Source organism: Strongylocentrotus purpuratus, unplaced genomic scaffold, assembly GCF_000002235.5.
Source record: "Strongylocentrotus purpuratus isolate Spur 01 unplaced genomic scaffold, Spur_5.0 spur5_scaffold_13, whole genome shotgun sequence".
NCBI lineage: Eukaryota > Metazoa > Echinodermata > Echinoidea > Camarodonta > Strongylocentrotidae > Strongylocentrotus > Strongylocentrotus purpuratus.
Window position 1 is genome coordinate 7850191 of NW_022145598.1, and position 21223 is coordinate 7871413.

The following is a 21223-nucleotide window of genomic DNA, read 5'->3' on the forward strand; positions in this document are numbered from 1 at the left end:
TGTTATGCCTTGTTAATGTTATTAAAGTGTTATTTTGTTTTGTATTAGTTTGTCGTATCTGCTTGTTTCGTCTTGTTTTGTTTTGTTTTGTCTTGTATTGTTTTGTTTTGTCTTGTATTGTTTTGTTTTGTCTTGGTTTGTTTTGTTTTGTCTTGTATTGTTTTGTTTTTGCTTTGCTTTGTTTTATTTTGTTTCGTTAGGTTTTGTTTTGATTTTGTATTGTTTAGTCTTGTTTTGTACTGTTTAGTTTTTGTCGTAATTTTTTGCTTTGTTTTATTCGTTTTAAATTTGTTTGCTTTGCTTCACTTTCTGTTTTGTTTTGTTTTGTTATGTTTATTTTGTTAAATGAATATTAGACGACTCCTGTCTGTTCAGTTTGTTCCGAATAGTATTCACTTTGAACTTATCTATTTCTGGTCTTTTGAAATACGGCTTGTTGAACTTCTTGTCTATTTTTTCTTCTTCAATCAATTATCAAGAGACTATGGTTTCACATCGACTTCATTGTCTTCGGAATTCTTTTTAATTACGTCAGTTTTTCTCAAAGTACGGGCTAACTCTCGAGTACTGGTAATTAGAGGGATACTGACTCTCAGTCAATGATTTCACGCCGGAAAGTTCAATTGATTATACTATTTTCTTTGGCGTTAATTCGTTATTACTAGAATGTGTTTGTGATTTACATTAGGGCCAGGATATTGAATCATTTTGTGCCCCATATCTTACGAAGTATTATGGAGTTATGAACATAAAATGTTATTAAGTGTTTAATTTCTTTTCATATTCAGTCTGATCTATGCCATATTAGTACTTAATACAATGATCAGTGACCCCGTCTTATAAAGAGTTGCGATTGAACCGAATCAAGCGCAATTTGAAATTTATCTCAACTCCTGTCTCTTATAAGTTATAAGCACAAAGTTGCGATTAATTATAAGTTGTTGATTTTTAAATTTTATTTCTAAAGTTTTTTTATTTTTTATTTGAATCAATAGTGTAAACAAATTAAATGTGTAAAATTAATGACATTTCGGCTCAAGGAAACTGCTGAAAATGAAGAAATGTTACTATAATAAAGCGACGTGCAATGTAATTCAAAACATTCAAGCCAACAATACTATTCTTACGTTTCTCGTGAAGAACCTATATGGTTTTACATTTGTGTACTTTCAGGTTTCTAAAAGATTTCAGTGAGCGTCGAGTACATGTTTAAAGTTTGTCGGGTCGGTCGGGAACTTTCTGTTAGAAGTTCTGTTAGTGCATTTTCTTCAAGGCGACCTCACATGTGACAAAAGCAGGCCGGAAAAGTAATCTTCCAGAATAATATATCATGTTGAATTAAAAAAGAAATATATTATGCGTCAGCCTGTTATGCGTAGAAGTTAAAGAGTAAAGGCGGTATAAGCCTTGAATGAAATTTAACTTTTCTAATCGCCTCTGTCCGTAGATCGTATAGGTCAAGATGCAGTCAGTGATGCATCTATTATGGAAGGTGATGCTCAGCAGTCTCTGTCAAACTTACTGAGCGCCAAAACTTAAAAACTTCAAAACAGTCTTATCTATACCTCCCCTCATCATCCTCTCAAATACCCCCCCCCCCCCCCCCTCTTCCTCCTCCTCTCCCCCTGTGTTAGAACCTCACATGTGATGTAGACCAGGAAGTTATCTCCCAGAGTATTAAATCATGTTGAATTAAAAACAGAATTGCATTATGCGTAGAAGTAAGTATTGAGTTAGTTTAATTCTTGGGCGGTAGGAGCCTTGAATGTAACTTAACTTTTCTAATCGCCTCTGTCCGTAGGTCAACGCAGTCAGCGATGCATCCCTGAATGGTGATGCTCAGCAGTCTCTAGCTGTCACACTTGCGTGCGCCAAAACTTCAAAACTTCAAAACAGTCTTATCTATACCTCCCCTCATCGTCCTCTCAAATACCCCCACCCTCCCCTCCCCTCCCTCCTACTCTTTACAAGAACTTGACTACCACAACAACAACCAAATAGTTAGAAGCAACTCCGGGTCCCATGAAGTTGTACTTATATGGCCAGCTCGGCCTGTCACTCCCCGGTGCGCCTCCGGAATAGTTGGCATAGTTTCGGCTCGGTGCCCGGTCCGGCTTGCATGTGCCAAAACATTTTCATACGACGGGGACTGAAGCAAGCAACAGGAAAACATCACGACCGAGTTGCAACTCATTGGACACAGCCGGTGTGTTGGAAGTTTTCTTTAGATGTCGACTTGTATGAGAGCGGCTGAAAGAGAGGGAGGGAGTGGGAGGGTGGCCGGGTGGGGGAGAGAGAGAGAGAGAGAGAGAGAGAGGGAGGGAGAGGAGAGAGAGAGAGAGAGAGAGGGAGAGAGAGAGAGAGAGAGAGAGAGAGAGAGGGGGGGGGGGGGGGGGAGGGGGGGGGGAGGGGCAAAGAGAGTGGAGTGTGGAAGAGAGTGAAAAGGTTTAGGGGAGGGGAGGATAGAGAGGGAGATAGAGAAAGAGAGAGGGAAAGAGAGAGAGAGAGAGGAAAAAAAAAAGGGGGGGGGGCTGACTGAGCTGCTTTCTTTTTGTTAGACATCCATTCATATTAAGGAATAGTGATAATGCTTGCTCGGAATTTAATGTTTCTATTTCTTGCGGGGGGGGGGGGGCCTTCGTTAATGCAACCATGTATACAATTATGAATGCATTTGTTTGTGTTCATATACAGAACCCCAATGGTAATACTGACGGGGTTACCTTATTGAAAGAATAATAAATAAATCAATCATTGACTAATATTTGTAGGGATGCTAGCTAAGGGTATTTAAATAAAGATCGAAGAGAGAGAGAGAGAGAGAGAGAGAGAGAGAGAGAGAGAGAGAGAGAGAGGGGGGGGGGGAGATGGTATAAGATTTATAAGACCACCCCATTATATCAAAGAAATATAGTCATATGCCCCCCCCCCCCCCCCCATGACTGGAACCCCGCTACGCCACTGGCCACTGTACGTCACATTGGATGCGCCTGTGCTTCTATAAATAGAAAAGTTTAAACTTGAAAGAATGGAACTGATCTAAACCCAAGCTTGAAGCAAATACAAGTTTATTTCATTATGATATTACATAGACTTCCGAAAAATTAACCAGCGGCCGGTTCACTAACATCTTCAAATTGTATGCATACTTTCAAAGTTTATAAACAAAGGTTGTTCTTGCAACCTGAAAGCTTGTCCGAGGCTTGTCCGACAAGTAATGTTTCCAGACTTATTTCTAGTATTGTAAAGTTCATATATTAGTAAAAGATTAATCATAATGGAATAACTTGCCACTAGGTCCCGAATGAAATATCCATGAATTTTAATTTTAGTAAACTGGTCAATTTAGAATTGTCCATCAAATATTGAAAGTGTGTACATTACAGTGACGTATTGCGTAATCTTAACTCGATTTCTATGGGATAAAAAGTAGGTTGTAGGAATTACCTTTGAGTTGATTTCTTGAAAGTCTCTACGATCGTTTGTTCTCTTTATCTTTAGAAGTTCCCAATTCATTTGCAAGAAGGAAAAGGAAGGATTTAATAGATAAATCATGGAATAAATATGCATACTAATTATTCGCATCGGCCGTAGACTTTTTTGAGTAACCATCAAAAATAAATCTTTTGATTAAGATATCAGTTAATATTGTTTTTATTTGATACTAAAAATGATTTAACTATAACATCGTTGTGTTTGAAGTATGGCCACTAAAATTCGATTCAGCTCATTAAATGAATTACGGCCTACGTTTCGTTTTTGTTTCGAAAGTCATAATTATTAAAAGCGAAACGTCATCAGATCTGATCAACGTGCTGAATCACGGTTTATATTCATAGAAATATTGATGTATCGAGGAAGTTGTAGAGTTGATATGGAAATTATATTCCGCCTTTTGTTTCATATCATTAATCTACAGATGACCAATATAAACATTACTTTTCATTAACATTACTGCCATGGAATCTTGCACGAGTACATTGGGGAGTAAATTCAAATGGTTGTCTTGTGAAATATCGAATATCTAATTAGAAAAATTTGCCATCGAGCGAACTATGCGAGTCATTTTGTAGGTGGTACTTTTTAGAAAAAAAAATTATTTTTGAATAATCGAATAAATATATAAAATAACAAAAAGATAACATCCCTGCATGCCCGAATATGAGGTTACAGCTGCCCGATCAATGCCAGTTCCACATATAGGGTTTATGGGATCGACAGGGTTTTCCCCATTAATCGGTTGCCTGTCTTGATTGTCTTTTTCGCATCATTTTTTCTTCTTTTCTTTTCTTTTTTTCTTCAACTTATTTCTTATGTATTTCCTTGCTTTTATCCATTTTATCCATTGGTAGGCCTGTGTGTTTTTTAATTTTGTTATTTTATTTCTTATCTTTCTTATATATATATATATTTCCTGAATGTTTTTACTCCTTTTCGTTTATTTGTTGCTTATGTATTCTTCTTTAGAAGAAAAATCTTATTATGTTAGCCTTTCACCTTTTTTCCTTTTCCCATTAATAACATTCATATGTAGGCTATTTACATTTCTCACTTTACTTTTTTTAAATTTTAAATTCACCAATATCTATTTTAGACATTCATAACGTATTTCAAGCTTTAAGTTTCTTATTCTCATTTTTAATATTTGAATGATTTCTTTACATGTTCTCATCATAAGTACACTTAAAAACAAATTTATTCGTACCCTCACCAAGTTTTGATTTTTCTTCTTTAAATTGTGGTAAATTTGTTTGTCCTAGTTTATGACATCACTGTTGGTACATTTTATGTCCCCCTTTTAAATTTGTAAACATTGAAATAAACAAGTTAATATATAAAATCTTCAGAGATGGCCTTGCTTCCTGAATGCGACAAACAATAAAAATGATTACACAAGACGATTTACAAAAGTCCACACGTCCACGTTTCATTCTTAAGAAAAATGTAAAAGACTTCAACATTACAAGGAATACCATTGATAATAACAAAACTGACCAGCCGTGAACTCGTTTTCACTTTCAAAAATGAAATTTTCTTATTGAGTTTTTAAAATAAATATTTTACGAAATACTCAATGTAGGGTAGGCCTATACAAATGACTTGTACAATTAGGAAGGCGTAACTCTCATTAAACTTAAGCTTGTAGAGGTCCTTTGTTTGTTTGTAAACCAATTAGATAGGCCTACAATATAATGTGCCTCATATTTGGTTGTTAGGTTTGGTTGTTATCAATAATTCAAGGAGAAAGTTTTTCCTTTCCCTCCCTTTTCACATTATTTTCTTTCTTTCTGTTAGTTTTGGTATTGAACATTTTTTTAGTTGGGGTGGGGGGGGGGGGGGGGCTACTGCCTGCAAACAACCCCTACCACCAGTATCCAGCTCTTTAATAGGCCTACGGTATGGTGTCGCTATTCATCATGAAAGGCCGAAACAAAGAATATAAACGGAATGTGCTATTGACAAAGGACCAGCTTTATGCTGCTCTGAGGAAAATGGAACAGTAAACATGAAAGACCACTGAAATTAATGCGTTAGAAAAAAAAAGAAAAAACGAAAAAAAAAAAACCTCACCAATATCAATAAGTGTGCCAACCCGCCCCCCCCCCTTCCCCAGTCTCCCAGATTCTCACCCTCAAAAGCGATACTCTATAAAGTGGCAGATCAGGTATTCCCTTCCGAGGGGTCCAAAAAATAAGTGGAAAAAAATGGAGGTTAATATTTTGAGAAGTTATCACAGAGATCGTTGAGTCCTTGCCCTTGATACTTTAACGGTGGTCAATACATGGACTCTATGCGCGCCGTTTTCCACAAAGCCATCATCGACTTTTGTGTTCCTCTCCCTCCCCTGTTCGTGCTCTTTCTTTCTTTTTGTTCATTCTCTTAACTTGCCAACTTCGCAGATGCCAGAATAAGAACACCACCTGCTCTCGCTGAGCTCGACCCCCTTTGGACTAAACTCCGCTCTTGCCTGCGAACAACGAACAAACAAAGCTTTTGAAACTAATTACCATGTCAATGAAGCCATCGATTCCCTAGCTCAGTTCTTTGTGTAAAACTCTTTACACGTTCAACCATGGACCTAACGCACAGACGAAGCCATATTTTTTTTGTCTCGCTAAGCTAGTCATACGCACAAGAACTTGAAATATGTGCATTACCATTTGATAGAGAGCTGCATAATTTGTCACTTTCGTTGGTTAAGAGTTACTGCCGTAAGAGTCTGAAATTTAATTGGAATTGAACACAAAGAAAGCACAAACGAAACTTTGTTATGGATCCAAGTGCAACTGAAAACTCTTGATTGAACTGAGTCTGCGCAGTAAACTTTGTAAACGAAAAGTTTTGCGAACGTAGGTCATTTCAGTCAATGTGTACAGAACTTCCACCACGAGGAACCGCAATAGTAGACATATTTACGTCGTTTTTGTACGGGATTTATCATTTGAAGGTAAGCTACAATATCTTATGAAGTATGATATATCATGCCTACATCTGGCAAAGTTTGGAAGCATTTGGAAATGCGTATATGCAGTTTTTGTAGAGTTTTGAAAGTTGTTTTGAGTGAGCCGAGCCGGTTATTCCCATTGCTAACGCGCGGTATAACACGTATTTCTATAGCAGTGTATTGTTATTATGTGCATGAGTGCGGTGCAAAATAAGTTTACCAGCGACGGTCTAGCTTACTACCAGTAACTTGCACGAAGTTTACTTCATGTTGCAATTTAAGTACTTTTGATCGTGTTCACATGTGGGAAGAAAATACATGCTGTTTCGATATGGTGATGTTTGATAGGCATGGTAATAACATTTCCCAGACTTTAGAAGGAGTTTTCAAAGTTATACATGTGGAGTGTCTTAAAAAGTTTTTTCCTTTTTGTCGTGTAGCGACCATAACTTGTGGACCATGCAGTAAACTTTGGACGGTTCCATTTTCTGGAGAGGGTTGATCTTGTGACAAGTTTGTTAACTTTCAGAGTAGGGTCTAAAATCTAAGTATTGATCTAATCAATGTTGTTATAGTCATTAATGACAATATGAATCATTGTTGTAGAACACCATTATGTGTAAGAAATAAATGCTGTTTTAAACTGGATTTCAACGGCTTTCATTCCCCCATTTATGTTGATTGAGCATTTCGTGTTGACATTGAATTCTGCTCCAATTTATAAAGCAACTGTGTCTCTGCCAAATGTTTCCCGCCCTTTGGAAATGTTAGATCCTCGTGTTTCGCATACCTCAAGTTTCACTTCCTTCATTCAGCTTTGCTTCCTTATATAGAATTGACTCCATAACATGTTTTCCTTACTTTGGCTCCATGTGTGTAAAATGTTATTCCAATTTCTCACTCAACTGTAAAAAGATTCGACAGCAAAGCTTGTTTGAGACCAAGTCATTTTTGTTTGTTGTGCAAATGTGCAACCAGTCACAGATGACAAGGTTGCCACAAATGTGTGTTGTCCTGTTTCAGTTCCTCCCCCTTAATTGAAAAAGGGGGCCTACATGTATATCTAATTTAATATTAATTAGTTTACATACATGTACATGTATCTACTTCAGTTTGAATAAGTCTGTATTAATTTTGCAGACGTGGCTGATTGATTCCTAACCATATGTTTCTTTTTATGGGATATACATATACTGAATGTCGAATAACTTTTTTAAATTGAGTAAAAACTAAATATCCCAGAGCTCAGAGGGGGTAGGCCTATTCTCCAGCATCACTGGGTAATGAATACGGCAATGAGCTTCGAGTCAAGCCAACAGTGATCGTACATACATGTAGGTCTATAGATAAAAGTTGAAATTAAAAATATGAGACCATGCATGGTGACTATATGTACATGTTATACTTATAAATACACTATTGATTCATATTCATATTCAGCAGAAGTGAATTTGCTTATTTTGTCTTCTTCTTCGTGTTTGCTGGTCTTGCTAGGCAAAACACAGGATGTGAGAAAAATAGATGATTTTGCTTGCAGTGTATTAATGCTTCAGTATTGTAATTAATTTGCTTAAAAGTTTTTTTTTCTTCCTTAAATGAATAACTTATGGCCCCAAACCTATGAAATGCTTAAACTATTAAACCCTTTTCCTTGTTGCCCAAGGATCTCGCAAACAACGCTGTGAAGGTGTAATCTGCCCATTGGTCAATTGAAAAAGTAAATGATGCAAGTTGTGTATCTCCTTGGTATTTCCTGCTTTCCTGTCTTGAACAAAGGCTTTAGGATTGACAAGCTCTACATGTATACTCAAAAGGCCTGTCTCATCAGCTCGAGATTGCCAAATAACCCGCTATTTGAGCTATCCCGATCGCAAATTAACTGGATAATTTGCGACTTTGCGTCTTCATCAGCCCCAAGTTGCAATTAGCGGAATATTCGGTCGAGATAATCATCCCAAGATATCTTGGGCTATAGTTTGCAAAATATCCTGCTATTTGTCCGGTGCGTCTTCACTAGCCCGAAGACTTCCACTATAGGCGCATTTATACTGTCAAATACCTCATTTGAAAAGTCGCGATGTTTCGTGCACCCGGTTACACTTGTGCTGAAACATCACCGACGGAGCTGTTCAGCGATGTTTTGGCGTGTTTCGGTTGGTAATGCGCATGTGCAGTCTTCCCGACCTTTGACCCCGGCCTGCTATAAGATTTTTAGCGCGCGCAATTTCCAGCTAGCGCTATAGCTAGCTAATAGCGATACATCCCCATGGCATGCATGCGATATGTTTTGTTTATCTCGCGTGTAGTATTTGAGGCAAGAGTGGATAAGTTACGAAGTATGGACTACGGCTGCTGATTCAGTTTTCCCAAATTCAATCGAAATCTAGTAGTAAAAACGATATGGGAAGGTTAAGAAAATCATCGTTGTTAATTGTTAATTTCATGCTTTCACTCATTTCTCTGAAGCCCTTTTCCCCACGTTTGCAGGGACGCTTGGAAGTCTGGTGGAGGAGCTCTCCCTGCCTCCACATCGAAATCAAGAACTTCATCTCATCATCAGTCCAATGGGAATTGTTCACTTCCATATTAATTAATCTAACAAAACACTCAAATACTACTACTAGACAGATATGGCCAGACGGGAATAACGAAGATTGAATAAAGGATGAGTTAACGGAATTGGAACAAACGGAGCTGAATGAACGGATAACACGCGCGACGATGGAAATGCTATAAATATCACACGGGAAGAACGTGGTTTAAAAGAGCGCGGGTAACAATCCGGAAGTGCCGGAAGTCACGTGCCTAACATCGCGATGTTACAACTGCGAGCGGTTATACTTGCCAAACACGCCAAAACACGCCAAAACACGCCAAAAGATCACACTTCGTTTTGGAATGTTTGGGGCTTGGCATGTCTGCCGGTAAAGCGTAGTTGCCCTTGGTAACATCGCGGCCAGGCTCCGGTTTGGCATTTTTTGGCGTGTTTGGATGACAGTGTAACTGCCCCTATTGTGCGAACGCTGAGCAAAATATCTTGAGCTAATCTCTCGAGCTCGAGTTTCAAGTTTCGAGGTCAAGTCTCGAGCTGATCAGAAAATCAGAAAAAGGGGGGGCTATTTGGCAATCTCGAGCTGATGAAGACAGGCCTAAAGTAAATAAAACAATGACTAAACTTTTAGTAGTAATGGTACTCTTCTTTAATATAGAGTGCGTAGGCTTCCCATACACAGAGGTAGACAACCAGCAACTATTTGCATGTCCGATACCAACCATCCATGCCATGTCGATGATAGGCCATGGATCATAAGGTGTGTTCATTGTGGTCATGAGCTGCACAATAAGTTAACTTTGATGAATCTGTAGTTTCGCACCATGTGCAAAGTTTGAACTCGGCCAAGTTTGCACGGACCGTTACAAAAGGGGAAGTTTTGTTGAAGAATAGTTGATATAGATACTCACATATGGACATCAAGTGAACATCGGGAAAACCTACATTATGGTAAGAACTTTTTTATTAGTATCAGGCAGGATAAACACTGTACCAGGATAAAAGTGACATTTTAAGTTGTTATTGGTATCAGAAAGTTTGGTTTTCTCAGGCCTCATAGAATCAACAAGAGTTTGTTGAATAATGGGTTTGATACAAGGAAGTTTAGAAAAGAGTGTGTTCGGTACATGTACATGTACAGTGCACATGCAGCGAAAACTTGTATTGGCAGGTTCTTAAGATTTGGATTACAATACTGTTTATTCATTACCAATTCTAAACATCGGATTGATTTTGTGGTTTGTAATTTTTTAGTAATTTTGTTCCTCACGGAACTTACCATAACTAAAGAAGAGTATCAGTAATTGATGTGTGTAATGAGACCAGTGGTACAAAACTTGTACATGTATTCCTTTGATTTGAGGGGGGGGGGGGGGGGGCTAGTAAATCCTTTAAAAAAAAAGTTTTAAACATTTTTTCTGTCCTTTAGTATGAGGAAGTTTTATATGTAATGTAAATTGCAGCTTGAAAGCCTATTAAAGTTAATCCACATTGAAATTAGTTGTGAGAGATGAAAAGGTGATATGATTCCAGATTCCTTGATCTTGTCAAAGAGATATTGTGATCCGTTTTAAATGTCTAGTCTGTGTTTTGTTGCTGACTTTTGACCGTAGTCCGAACGTCTAGTCTGTTTTGTTGCCAACTTTTGACCTGTTTTGAACAACAAGGCTGTGCCTGTCAATACACATTTTACACACTTACAAATTAGGTCACGTGAATCGTTCTCTAATCTCTATAGAGTACCGAAGCTGTGACGTCATAAAAATCTATTTTTAGAATTTCTAAAAAAAATTTCATTTTCCAAAAGAGCATCAAAAATAATGTCCAAATGTTGAAAACCAATCGAATATGTTAAGTACTGGCTGAGATACAATGTATGACCATCTAAATAAATATGTGTCCTATGGGAACTCAGTGTTACATGCTCTGGCTCCTAATGATGCTCTTTTGGAAAATGAAAACAAACTGAGAAATTCTTAAAATAGATCTTTGATGACGTCACACTTCACCACTCAAGCTGAAGGAGAACCCCAACAGAACACCATCTGCATCTACATGTACAGTATGCTGGATAGATGCACAGGACTTAGAAATGAACATTAAACAAGTCTAGAAGAACTAGACTACATGTGTACTGTGTTGGCAGAAGTGTAATGTAAATGTACAGTGTATGAACGCTGTGCATTGACAACAGATGCAACTTTCATTCAAGTAAAGTGCATTCTAATGTCTTGACCATTATTCACTAATCTGTATGGTGGCCCTGAAGGGACATCGCGAATAGACTAAATCGTGAAAAATATGCGATAAAATTCACGATATCGTCAATTTTATCGCATATTTTTCACGAAGAAATTCACGAAATTGACGATATCGTGAACTTTATCGTGAACTTTTCACGATGAAATTGACGATATCGTGAATTTTATCGTGAAAAGTTCACGATATAAAGTTCACGATATCGTCAATTTTATCGTGTACTCTATCGTGTACTCTATCGTGTACTCTCCTGACGGGCGCTTCGTAAACAAAACCAGCCCTAGCTGGGGGAGACAGAGAGAAGGAAAAAAGGGAAAGGGAAAGAGAAGATAAAAGGAAAGAAAGAATAATAAGAAGAAAAGAGGGAAACGGGGGGGGGGGGGGGGGGGGGGGGGGGGCGAAGGGCTCTTGCCTCCTCCTCACTCCCCCCCCCCCCCTCCCCGCCAAAATAAATCAGAGAGAGAGAGAGAAGGGAAAGGGAAAGGGAAAGAGAAGATAAAAGGAAAGAAAGAAGAGGAAGAAGAAGAAAAGAGGGAAACGGGGGCAAAGGACTTTGCCTCGTCCCCCCGCCCCCGCCAAAAGATAAATAAGAGAGAGAGAGAGAAGGAAAGGGAAAGAGAAGAAAGAAAGAGAAAAACGAAAAAGAGGGAGAATAGGAAAGAAAGGAAAAGAAAGAAAAGAAAGGAGGCAAGAGCCCTTCGCCCTGTTTCCCTCTTTCTTATTTTTTCCTCTTCTTTCTTTCCTTTTATATTTTCTTTCCCTCTCCCTTCTCTTTCCCTTTATGGCGGGAGGGGGGAGGGGGAGGTAAGAGCCTTTCGCCTTCCCCGTTTCCTCTTTCCGTCTTCTTTTCTTTCTTTCCTTTTATATTTTCTTTCCCTTTCCCTTTCCCTTCTCTCTATCTCTCTCTCTCTCTCCTATTTATTTGTTGGCGCGGGAGGGGGGGGAGGAGGCAAGAGCCCCTCTTCCTTCTTATTCCTCTTCTTTCTTTCCTTTTATATTTTCTTTCCCTTTCCATTCTCTCTCTTATTTATTTTTGGTGGGGGGGGGGGGGGAGGCAAGAGCCCTTCGCCCTTCCCCTGTTTCCCTCTTATTCCTCTTCTTTCTTTCCCTTTCCCTTCTCTCTCTCTCTCTCTCTTATTTATTTTTTTGGCGGGGGGGGGGGGGGGAGGTAAGAGCCTTTCGCCCTTCCCCCGTTTCCCTCTTTCCTTCCTACTCTTCTTTCTTTCCTTTATATTTTCTTTCCCTTTCCCTTTTCTCTCTCTCCTTATTTATTTTTTTGGCGGGGGGGGGGGTGAGGAGGCAAGAGCCCTTCGCCCCCCCCCCCGTTTCCCTCTTTTCTTCTTATTATTCTTTCTTTCCTTTTATCTTCTCTTTCCCTTTCCCTTTTTCCTTCTCTCTGTCTCCCCCAGCTAGGGCTGGTTTTGTTTACGAAGCGCCCGTCAGGAGAGTACACGATAGAGTACACGATAGAGTACACGATAAAATTGACGATATCGTGAACTTTATATCGTGAACTTTTCACGATAAAATTCACGATATCGTCAATTTCATCGTGAAAAGTTCACGATAAAGTTCACGATATAGTCAATTCGTGAATTTCTTCGTGAAAAATATGCGATAAAATTGACGATATCGTGAATTTTATCGCATATTTTTCACGATTTAGTCTATTCGCGATGTCCCTTCAGGGCCACCATAAATCTGCACAACACAATTGAGTGAAGGTCAGCAGTGGTAGCTACATGTTTTTATAATGGAAGCAGAAATATAAGAGGAAACCGGTCAGCGAAAGTTTGAGCGAATTCCGATAAAAATAAGAAAGTTATGAATTTTTGAAGTTGCGATGTGCAAAGTTTGTGATATTGGCAAATATTCCTTTTGGATCAGAATGAGTGAAAGTGAGATTTCTGTATGAATGCTCCAAATGTATTTTTATTTCATTTTTTATTTTTAAAAACAAATTAGAGCTAAATCCCCCACTGCTCCTTTGTATCTTGTTTTCACTGGGTTGCAAAGTTACTCATTTTGTACCTACCGGTAGCCAAAATCAATTGCTTGTAGTCAAACTAATATTGTTTAGGAAGATGTACAAATCTACTTGTACAACCAAGTTACACTGCAAGCTACATGTATATAAGGAAATAACAAGTATTTCAAATGTACAAAGTTACAAACTAGTATTACAGGCTTTTGTGAATGTCTGTAAATCTTTTCCTCCTAATTAGACTGGGCTGCATAAAAGAATGTATGGTATGTGTGACTTTATAAGATTGTTTCCTGGTCCAGTGCAGTTTAGAATACACTTTGTACATGTAGTTAAGTATTATCTTCATGAATGCAATTACATGTACCGGTATATGCAATTTGGGATGAAATTAATTTCCCTCTTCATCTAGCAAATGAAAAAGTGATTATTATTATTATTATTACTACAGTGGAATGTTTATAAATGGCTTTGGTATTGAATCAGTCACTTGTCACTAAGTTTCATCGAGTTACTGTATAATAGACATGTGTCAGAGATATTGTTATTTTGATTCTCATTCCTTTGACGTAAATCATGGACATTAATATCTGTTTAAAAAAAAGTAATGACATTACAGGAAACAACAAATTGGGTAAACAGAGAAATGTGTACTACTGTATGCTCTATAACTCGACTGGGGGTAAACAACGTTTTTTATGTTGATTTTCATTATCTGAATATTTTTTCAATGGTTCAGTTTAAAGATGAAGGTGAGTTCTGGTCATGCGATTGCATTGTAAAGAAACGGTGTGGAACTGACCAGAAAAGGTTGATCATCTAGCATATAAGAATTGTGTGTATTGCAAGGTTCTGGAATCATCAGAATGATAAGAAATTTGGCCAAGTCTTTGTAAAGTTACAAAACACTGTACACAGAAAGATGTATATGAGACTACACGAACACGTGGTGTAAAAAGCCCCCCCCCCCCCCCCCCCGATTTTTACGATGTTACATGCATATTTATGAAGGCATTTAAAGAGCCATGTTTTTCAGGGAACATGTCTTATCTGATGTTCTTCCACACTTGCATGATAAGAATGAGTAACGCTCACAAATTATTTTTCACCTCTTCCCAGAACTCAACCTTCTCTTTAATGTCCGTTCCTTATGGAAAACAAGTAGCGTACACTGTACTGTACATTTCTTCTACGTTTTGTGTTTGATGGTGTGGGAGTACAAGTACTGTGTAGACTCACTGTAGAGTGATAAAGTAATAGACTTTTGATAAAGTTGGTTTAATTTTGGAAAGTGAAACAAAATGTGTACTGTGCTTGTGCTTTACATCATGTTGCTCCCTCATCATCACATTGGGAAAGTATGAATGTTTATGGTCAAACTTTCATGAAGAAATTTCTCAGGCTCTAGTTTTCCTTTAAAAAAAAAAATCATGCTTAGCGTCCCCGCCTGCTTCTTTTTTTCCGGCGGCCATCTTGAAAAATAGCCCGACTGTCGGAAAATGTACCGAGTGGCCATTTTGGAAAAAAAAGAATAAAGATCTCCTCCTTCCTATTTTTCAATACAGGATGCTAAACATGTTTTTTTAATAAAATGGCCTTATGTGGTGTAAATGGCACTAAAACAAAAATCAATGATTTTTCTAATGGTATTTTGGATGTGTAAATGGGCCTCATGTACAGTAGGCCTACATGCACCACAGTACATATAGTTCCCATATGTGTAGAAAGAAATGGGTAGCTTGAATTCCTAACCTTGATTTGATTTAAACTTGAAGGCTGGTCTTAACCAACCCCTTGTTACTCCCTAGACAAACAAATCCGGGACTTAGGAAATTCCTAGCATTCATACTGCATGCATACGCTCTCTACAGTACCATCATAACTTTCACAAGTTATGATTAAGGGCTATTGCATGTTGTATGTTGTTCATTGGACTGACTGACTGACCGAACGTTTTTCAATCGTGTCTGTAATATGGGAGGACGGTGGGAGATTAATCCTCAAGTTTGTTAGTCTCGTTACTAGGCTTGTTAGAGAGGTTTTTTTTCTCAGAAAAAAATGTAAACACTTTTAAACAGTTACAAATGTGTTAAAATGATGCGCATAAATTTCATCAAAGTGGACTAGTGCTTCAAGAAAGAAAGAAAGAGGGAGAGAAAGAGAGAGAGGGGTGGGGGGTGAAGAGAGAGAGAGGGAGTGGGGGGGGGGGGGGAGGCAGAGAACAGAGGGTGGGGTCTTAGGGATGGGGCTTAATGTAATTATGGCTAATACTTTGTATTAGTTTCATACTTTATAAAAAAAATATAGGAATATTTTTTGTGGCTTTTTTGTAGAATTTTTTTTCTTTTTCAAAGGGTTAATTTCTTCTCATATGATATTGATATTTATTAGCGCATAAAACCACTTCTAACAATGGCAAACAATTGTCAAATAGTCGGGATAACTAACGTACATGTACATGTACATGTAGGCAAACAGCCAAAATAAATGCACATATGATTTTTATACACGTACATGTACAGTACATGTATGTATTCAGTCACCACATGCATTCTGTACACAAGTCAAGAAAGGGGGCTCAAAACTAAAAATCAATTTTACATTGGGCAACTGGCCCCCATCAGGTTTAGTCTTCTCTTAGCTCTACCCTTCTTTCTGTTATTAAACATCCCATTGTTTTATTTTTTATCCCGTATCTTTAATGACAGATCATAGGAGCTGATCTGCGATGAGTTCTGATGCTACCAATCCCCGAAGCGTACCCTTCGATCAGCCACCAACAGCCCCCTCAGGAGGAAACGAACATCACAGGTATTAATTATCCACAAATTTTGTTCCGTAAAAATGTGCCAAGATTCAAAACAACTTTTAATAAAATTATTTAATTATACATTTTAAATTGTATGTATTATTTACTATTCATTATTATTGTTTTTTTTATTATTTATTATTATTTTTTCTTTTTCTTTTTTAATTTTTCAATTTGTGTTTTCTTTTAAAAAATATTATTTTACATATTTATATTTATTATGATTATTGCTATTACATTACATTTTTTTTTTTTTTTTTTTTTTTTTTTGGGGGGGGGGGGGTCTTCCATGCAATGTGTCACATATAATAAAGTGTGTCTTGAGTCAAGCCTAAATAAGTTTTACTCGGGCATTGCAAATTCATTGTGTCATGGCCTACATGTATGCAGCTACTGTAATGTCAGCAACCTGGAAAGTTTGGGGTGGATCCTGTGCTCAAAGTGCTACACAGTAGTACAGAGTGGATACACCAGCTACTTCTACACTGTTGTGTGTCTTCTGCTCAAGAGAGGGCACTGTTCAGGTTTTCAAGCACAGTCTCTTTGGGAAGTTTGGTGTACAGTATATGTACACTATGCCCTTTCATATATTTACTGAATTGTTTCTGTGCTAATGAGTGATAATAATAATATAGATCTATTTTACCAGGGCAGTTTTTACCAGGGCAGTGGTGGCTTGTATATTATATCACTTCTAATAATTACTTATTTTAGTTTATAGATGTTGGTGTGTATAATATATTGTACACACATTTGTGATAAGAATGAATTATGTTGCTTTACTGATTGTGCAGCAGTTTTTAAGTCACAATTTTAGAAAATTAATTAATAATATATACATGTATATAATAATAAAACGGTGCTTATAAAGCACTTTCCACTGAAATCTCTAGGGGCATTATTACAAAGGCAGACCCTTGTTGGAAATTAATTTCATTAGTTTGTTTCATTCAGCCATAATTCTATGTATCCTTTGTATTCCATTTTAATTAAATGTCCAAGAATAACATATACATGTAATACATTGTAATGTTCAGAATAGTAGTAGTACATATTATGTACATGCTTTATACAATGCATACATGTACCATATGGCCTTGAAAGTTCTTTACTCCCTGGGATGACATTGTACATGTGTATATTGTATATATTGTAATTTGTGAGAATAGATAACACTGTACAGTAGGCAAAACAAATCCAATTTAAAAAGAAAAATGTATTATTGATTATAATATTCATATTAAAATGTGAATGACCGGTGTGTTACATTAATGTACAGCGGAACCCTACATCCATGTCCATGTACAGGTCCCATGTATGTATTTTTCGTTGTGGGAACGATCATGCACACTAGCTGGCTGAAAACAAAGTTTGCTCTTACCATAAGTTCTTTTGTTTGATCAGTTCTCACCAAACTTCCAATTACCACACATTTAATATGCATAGTGGAATCGAACAGATGTTCCCGGCTCTGATAATGAGTTGTGAAATTGTTTGCAATCTTTGTGTGGGTAGGCATTTTCTTTTGTCTACAGTACGTGTGTGTGTTAGTGTGTGGACTGTGTACATTTAGATTGCATGCATTTTTCCAGGGTCCTCTAGTTTCAAAGTTTGATGAAAACCTCAAACACCTGTTTGCTATATTTTGTTTCATACTATGATCTATGTACTTCAGGTTGTGTAGTTCGTTGTTGGTGTCTATTATATTCTTGTATTACAATTTTTTGTAGCTACCTCTCCAATTTTAGTAGTGTAGAATAAATTACAAAGTCCAGAGTTCCGTAATCAAGTGCTTTATATAATATTGGAACATTCAAAGAATAGAAGTTAATTAAGTTTTGGTATCGAGGGTGTCCTGAACATGATAAAGAGTCTGATGCATGTACAGTGTAAGTATTTCTTTTAGATCTACTGATTATTGAAATGATTGTGTACCGGATTTTGAGTTTCATAGATCCCAGCTTTTGGTGGGTTTAAAGCTGAATGGGTAATGGCTGTTGAATTGGCATTTGTCATTTTAAGTTTCTTGTAGTTTTTTTACTTTATTTTTTAATTTTTAAATATTTGAACCATAACCTATTGTAAAGCAATTTACCTGTATACATGTACATTTAGGTGCTTATACTACATGTACATATTGAACATATACCTCCATTTAATGAAGTTATCTTGCCTGAATTATTTATGATTTCAGGGAAGGATACAATGCAAGCTATCATGTTATTGATAGTGTGTTATGTTTACCAGTATTTGGAAAGTATGAAGATACTTACTCAAAGAGTAAAGTTTACTTTCTTACTTTTTTGTGTTGTTTTCTTTACTGTGCAAATGTTCCTGGTCTGTAACTCTGAGCTTTACTTTACTGTATGTAACATTTCTCTTTTTCTCTTTTTCTCTTTTTTATTTCTTGAATGTGCAGGTTGTTGAGAGGTGCAAAGACAGTAAATCACCATTGAGGAATGGTTCACCCGTGAAAAACTCATCTGCAATGAAGAACCTGTTAGCCGGTAGGTGTTGAAACTTGAAATGGACTTCCCAGTCATCTGTTGTCATGTCTTCTGTTTTTCATGTCAAAATCTCTGTATCTCTGTCTCTTTCCTCTCTCTATCTTCTTTTTCTTGCACCCCCCCCCCCCCACTCAGCAATTTTTTCCTCAGATTTTGCCCTTTCTTAAAATCAGGTTTACACAAGAGTCTGTAAACTTAAGGTCACAGTTTAAAACTTGTCGGTTATCTTGTGGTTTTAGACTTTACGGATGCATTCTTGGTTATGAAACTGTAAGCTTAAAGCTAAAGTTGACACAAAGTTTTGGTATGGGGTCATGAATTCGGTTCAAATGAACATATTTGAAGCATGTGCGATCCTACAATATTCAATGATCGATGTCGGGGTTGAAATCGAGTCTAAAGTGATGAAATTGTGAATAATAAACTCTTTATGTTGTATAGCTCCCTCTGTAGATTGATATCATTATAGCTTAAAAACAATGTTTCTTGACCGATTTGCTATTCCCGTTTGGAAATTATATATAAAAACTGCATATTCTGAGATTTTCATGGTCGCAGCTACCATTGAATGGCCATAGGCGCTATTTGAAATTTATCGGGAGCACAGATAAAATTGATATTTTAATTTCTCAAAATTCTTAGCGTTGTAGAGAGACAAGTTTTTCCATGAACCTGTTATTAATGACTGAACTACAATTCTCTGAATCATGTCTGCATATGTAACTTGTTGCTATACCTGGCAAGCAACAAACAATCTTTGTTTAAAAAGTATGCCTCAAACTTTAATTTGTAAGTAAACTGGTCTATAATAGCAAATAAGTCATTCTATTGAGAAATATTTGGAGATATGAATTTGGTCAAAATTCAGTGTTAGAAGCCACAGAACTAGATTTTAATCATGATGACAGATACGAAATTCCTTGTTTGTAATCCTTAGGAGTACATGTACATCTGTAATCACTGTTTATTTTCACATTCATTTGAGTGAGAGCCATGAAGATGTTAATATCCTGTAACATGAGGTGAAAGATGTACTAGTTTACAGCTGACACAATATTAGACCCCCCCCCCCTGATATTAAGTTGGGTTTTAATAGAAGCAGAAAAAATGAGAGGAAAATGTCAGTGAATGTTCGAGCATAAACAGATTAAAAATAAGATTTTTTTTAATAGAAAGAATGGACAAAATCAGGATTTAAACTAATTATAGAACATTTGATTTTCCTGAGTTTTTGTTCTTAGTTATTGTAAAGAGTAAAATTGACAGCTAAAGTTAGTAATAAATCATTTCAGTAAAAGTCATGATGACACTACTATGCTAAGAAAAGAAAATACTGAACAGAATTAAAACTGAAACTAGAAGGTCTACTATCTAAAAATTCATGAAAGAAAGTGATAGAGGTCCATATATTTTAATTTCTGGAGCCATTTGTCAAATAGTGACTGCATCATTCCGCCAACTTCGTATCAGTTACCGCAATCAATTGAAGCACGACCACTAGGCCTTTGTCTGTCCCATGCATTCAAATTAAATACTCAAGATTAGGCCATCCATTCATGGCCACCTGCCACCCCCGCTCACACAATGGAACACTCCACACACAGTTATTGCCAACTTATTATCTCAGCCATACTTAGTTGTCCATGGAATGAGTGTTATTATTATTACTGCTTCTACTACGGAGATGGGCCTGTTCTCTTCCTCCCACTCTCTCTCTCTCTCGCACACGCCACCACCCTCTCACATCCACCCTCCTCCCCGATCCCTCCCTCCATCTCAGTAACGTGGATCGCTCCGCAAACCACCGCGCATATTAAATGATCCTTGGCACTCTCCTGTCTTTGTTTGAGCAAAGTTAAGGGAACAGAGAGTGGGAGTGAGGGAGAGAGAGGGAGGATGACACAAACTGACTAGCGAAGAAGCTTAGTCCTCGGCACAAAGTTCTACTTGTGCGCCACTAGTGGACGCTTGTTACCGAGGCCGAGCAGAGAAAGTGGGTGGCGTGTCGTCAGCAAAGTGTTACTTTTTTAATGCGAGTCTTGGATACTAATGTACATGGTTGACGTGCCTCTGACGTGTGGAGGAAGCAAACTTCTGGAGGATATTTTTTGGAGTCTTTAAGATGGGATCTACGGAATAGATGCCTTTCAGTGAGGTGAGATGAGATGAGATGAGATGGGAGATAGTCTGTGGACTTTAGTACAAGTCGGCTTAAGTGATGAGTTTTGATGCGTGGTGGTTGTACGGTATCTTATATGCGCCATCGTACAGGTGCATGGGGTCCACGAATATCATACACTCACCCAGCTCACACATACACACACGCATACACACCACGGTACAACATATGCATCTGTGTGTGTGTCGGAGAGCGCGGAGCGTATATGCTCGTTTGACTTAACGAACCCCAGTCTCTTTTTGCTGTATGGTGAACTAGTAGCACATAGTGGAAACTATAATGGATGGGTGTTGGCGGAGTTGTTTGTAGTTCTTCGTTAGTTAATGCAGTCTGGATGGCGAGTCGATCCTCCCTAGATGAGATCTCTCTGTGTGTATAAATCTCTATGAGTGTGTAATGCATATGGCCATACACCAGCATACAGCTATTGGTGTGTGATTTTTTTCATATGGGGTGCTTTGTCTAATTAGTTCCATATTGTTTGGAATT

At 37.5% G+C, this 21223-nt stretch overlaps 1 protein-coding gene across 4 annotated transcripts in view; it reads left to right on the forward strand.

The window, feature by feature from the left end:
• The first annotated feature begins 6086 nt into the window (after positions 1–6086).
• The window catches only part of LOC576799 (myelin transcription factor 1-like protein), a 75503-nt gene continuing 60366 nt past the window's right edge, over positions 6087–21223 (forward strand). For 2 of the 4 annotated variants that reach the window (XM_030982807.1, XM_030982808.1), the window contains exons 1-3: positions 6087–6448; positions 15948–16050; positions 18468–18555. In XM_030982807.1, the coding sequence (XP_030838667.1) occupies positions 18537–18555 (19 nt within the window). In that variant the 5' untranslated portion in view covers positions 6087–6448; positions 15948–16050; positions 18468–18536. The remainder of the gene's footprint in view (positions 6449–15947; positions 16051–18467; positions 18556–21223) is intronic. The other 2 variants (XM_030982809.1, XM_030982810.1) reach the window with 1 other exon arrangement.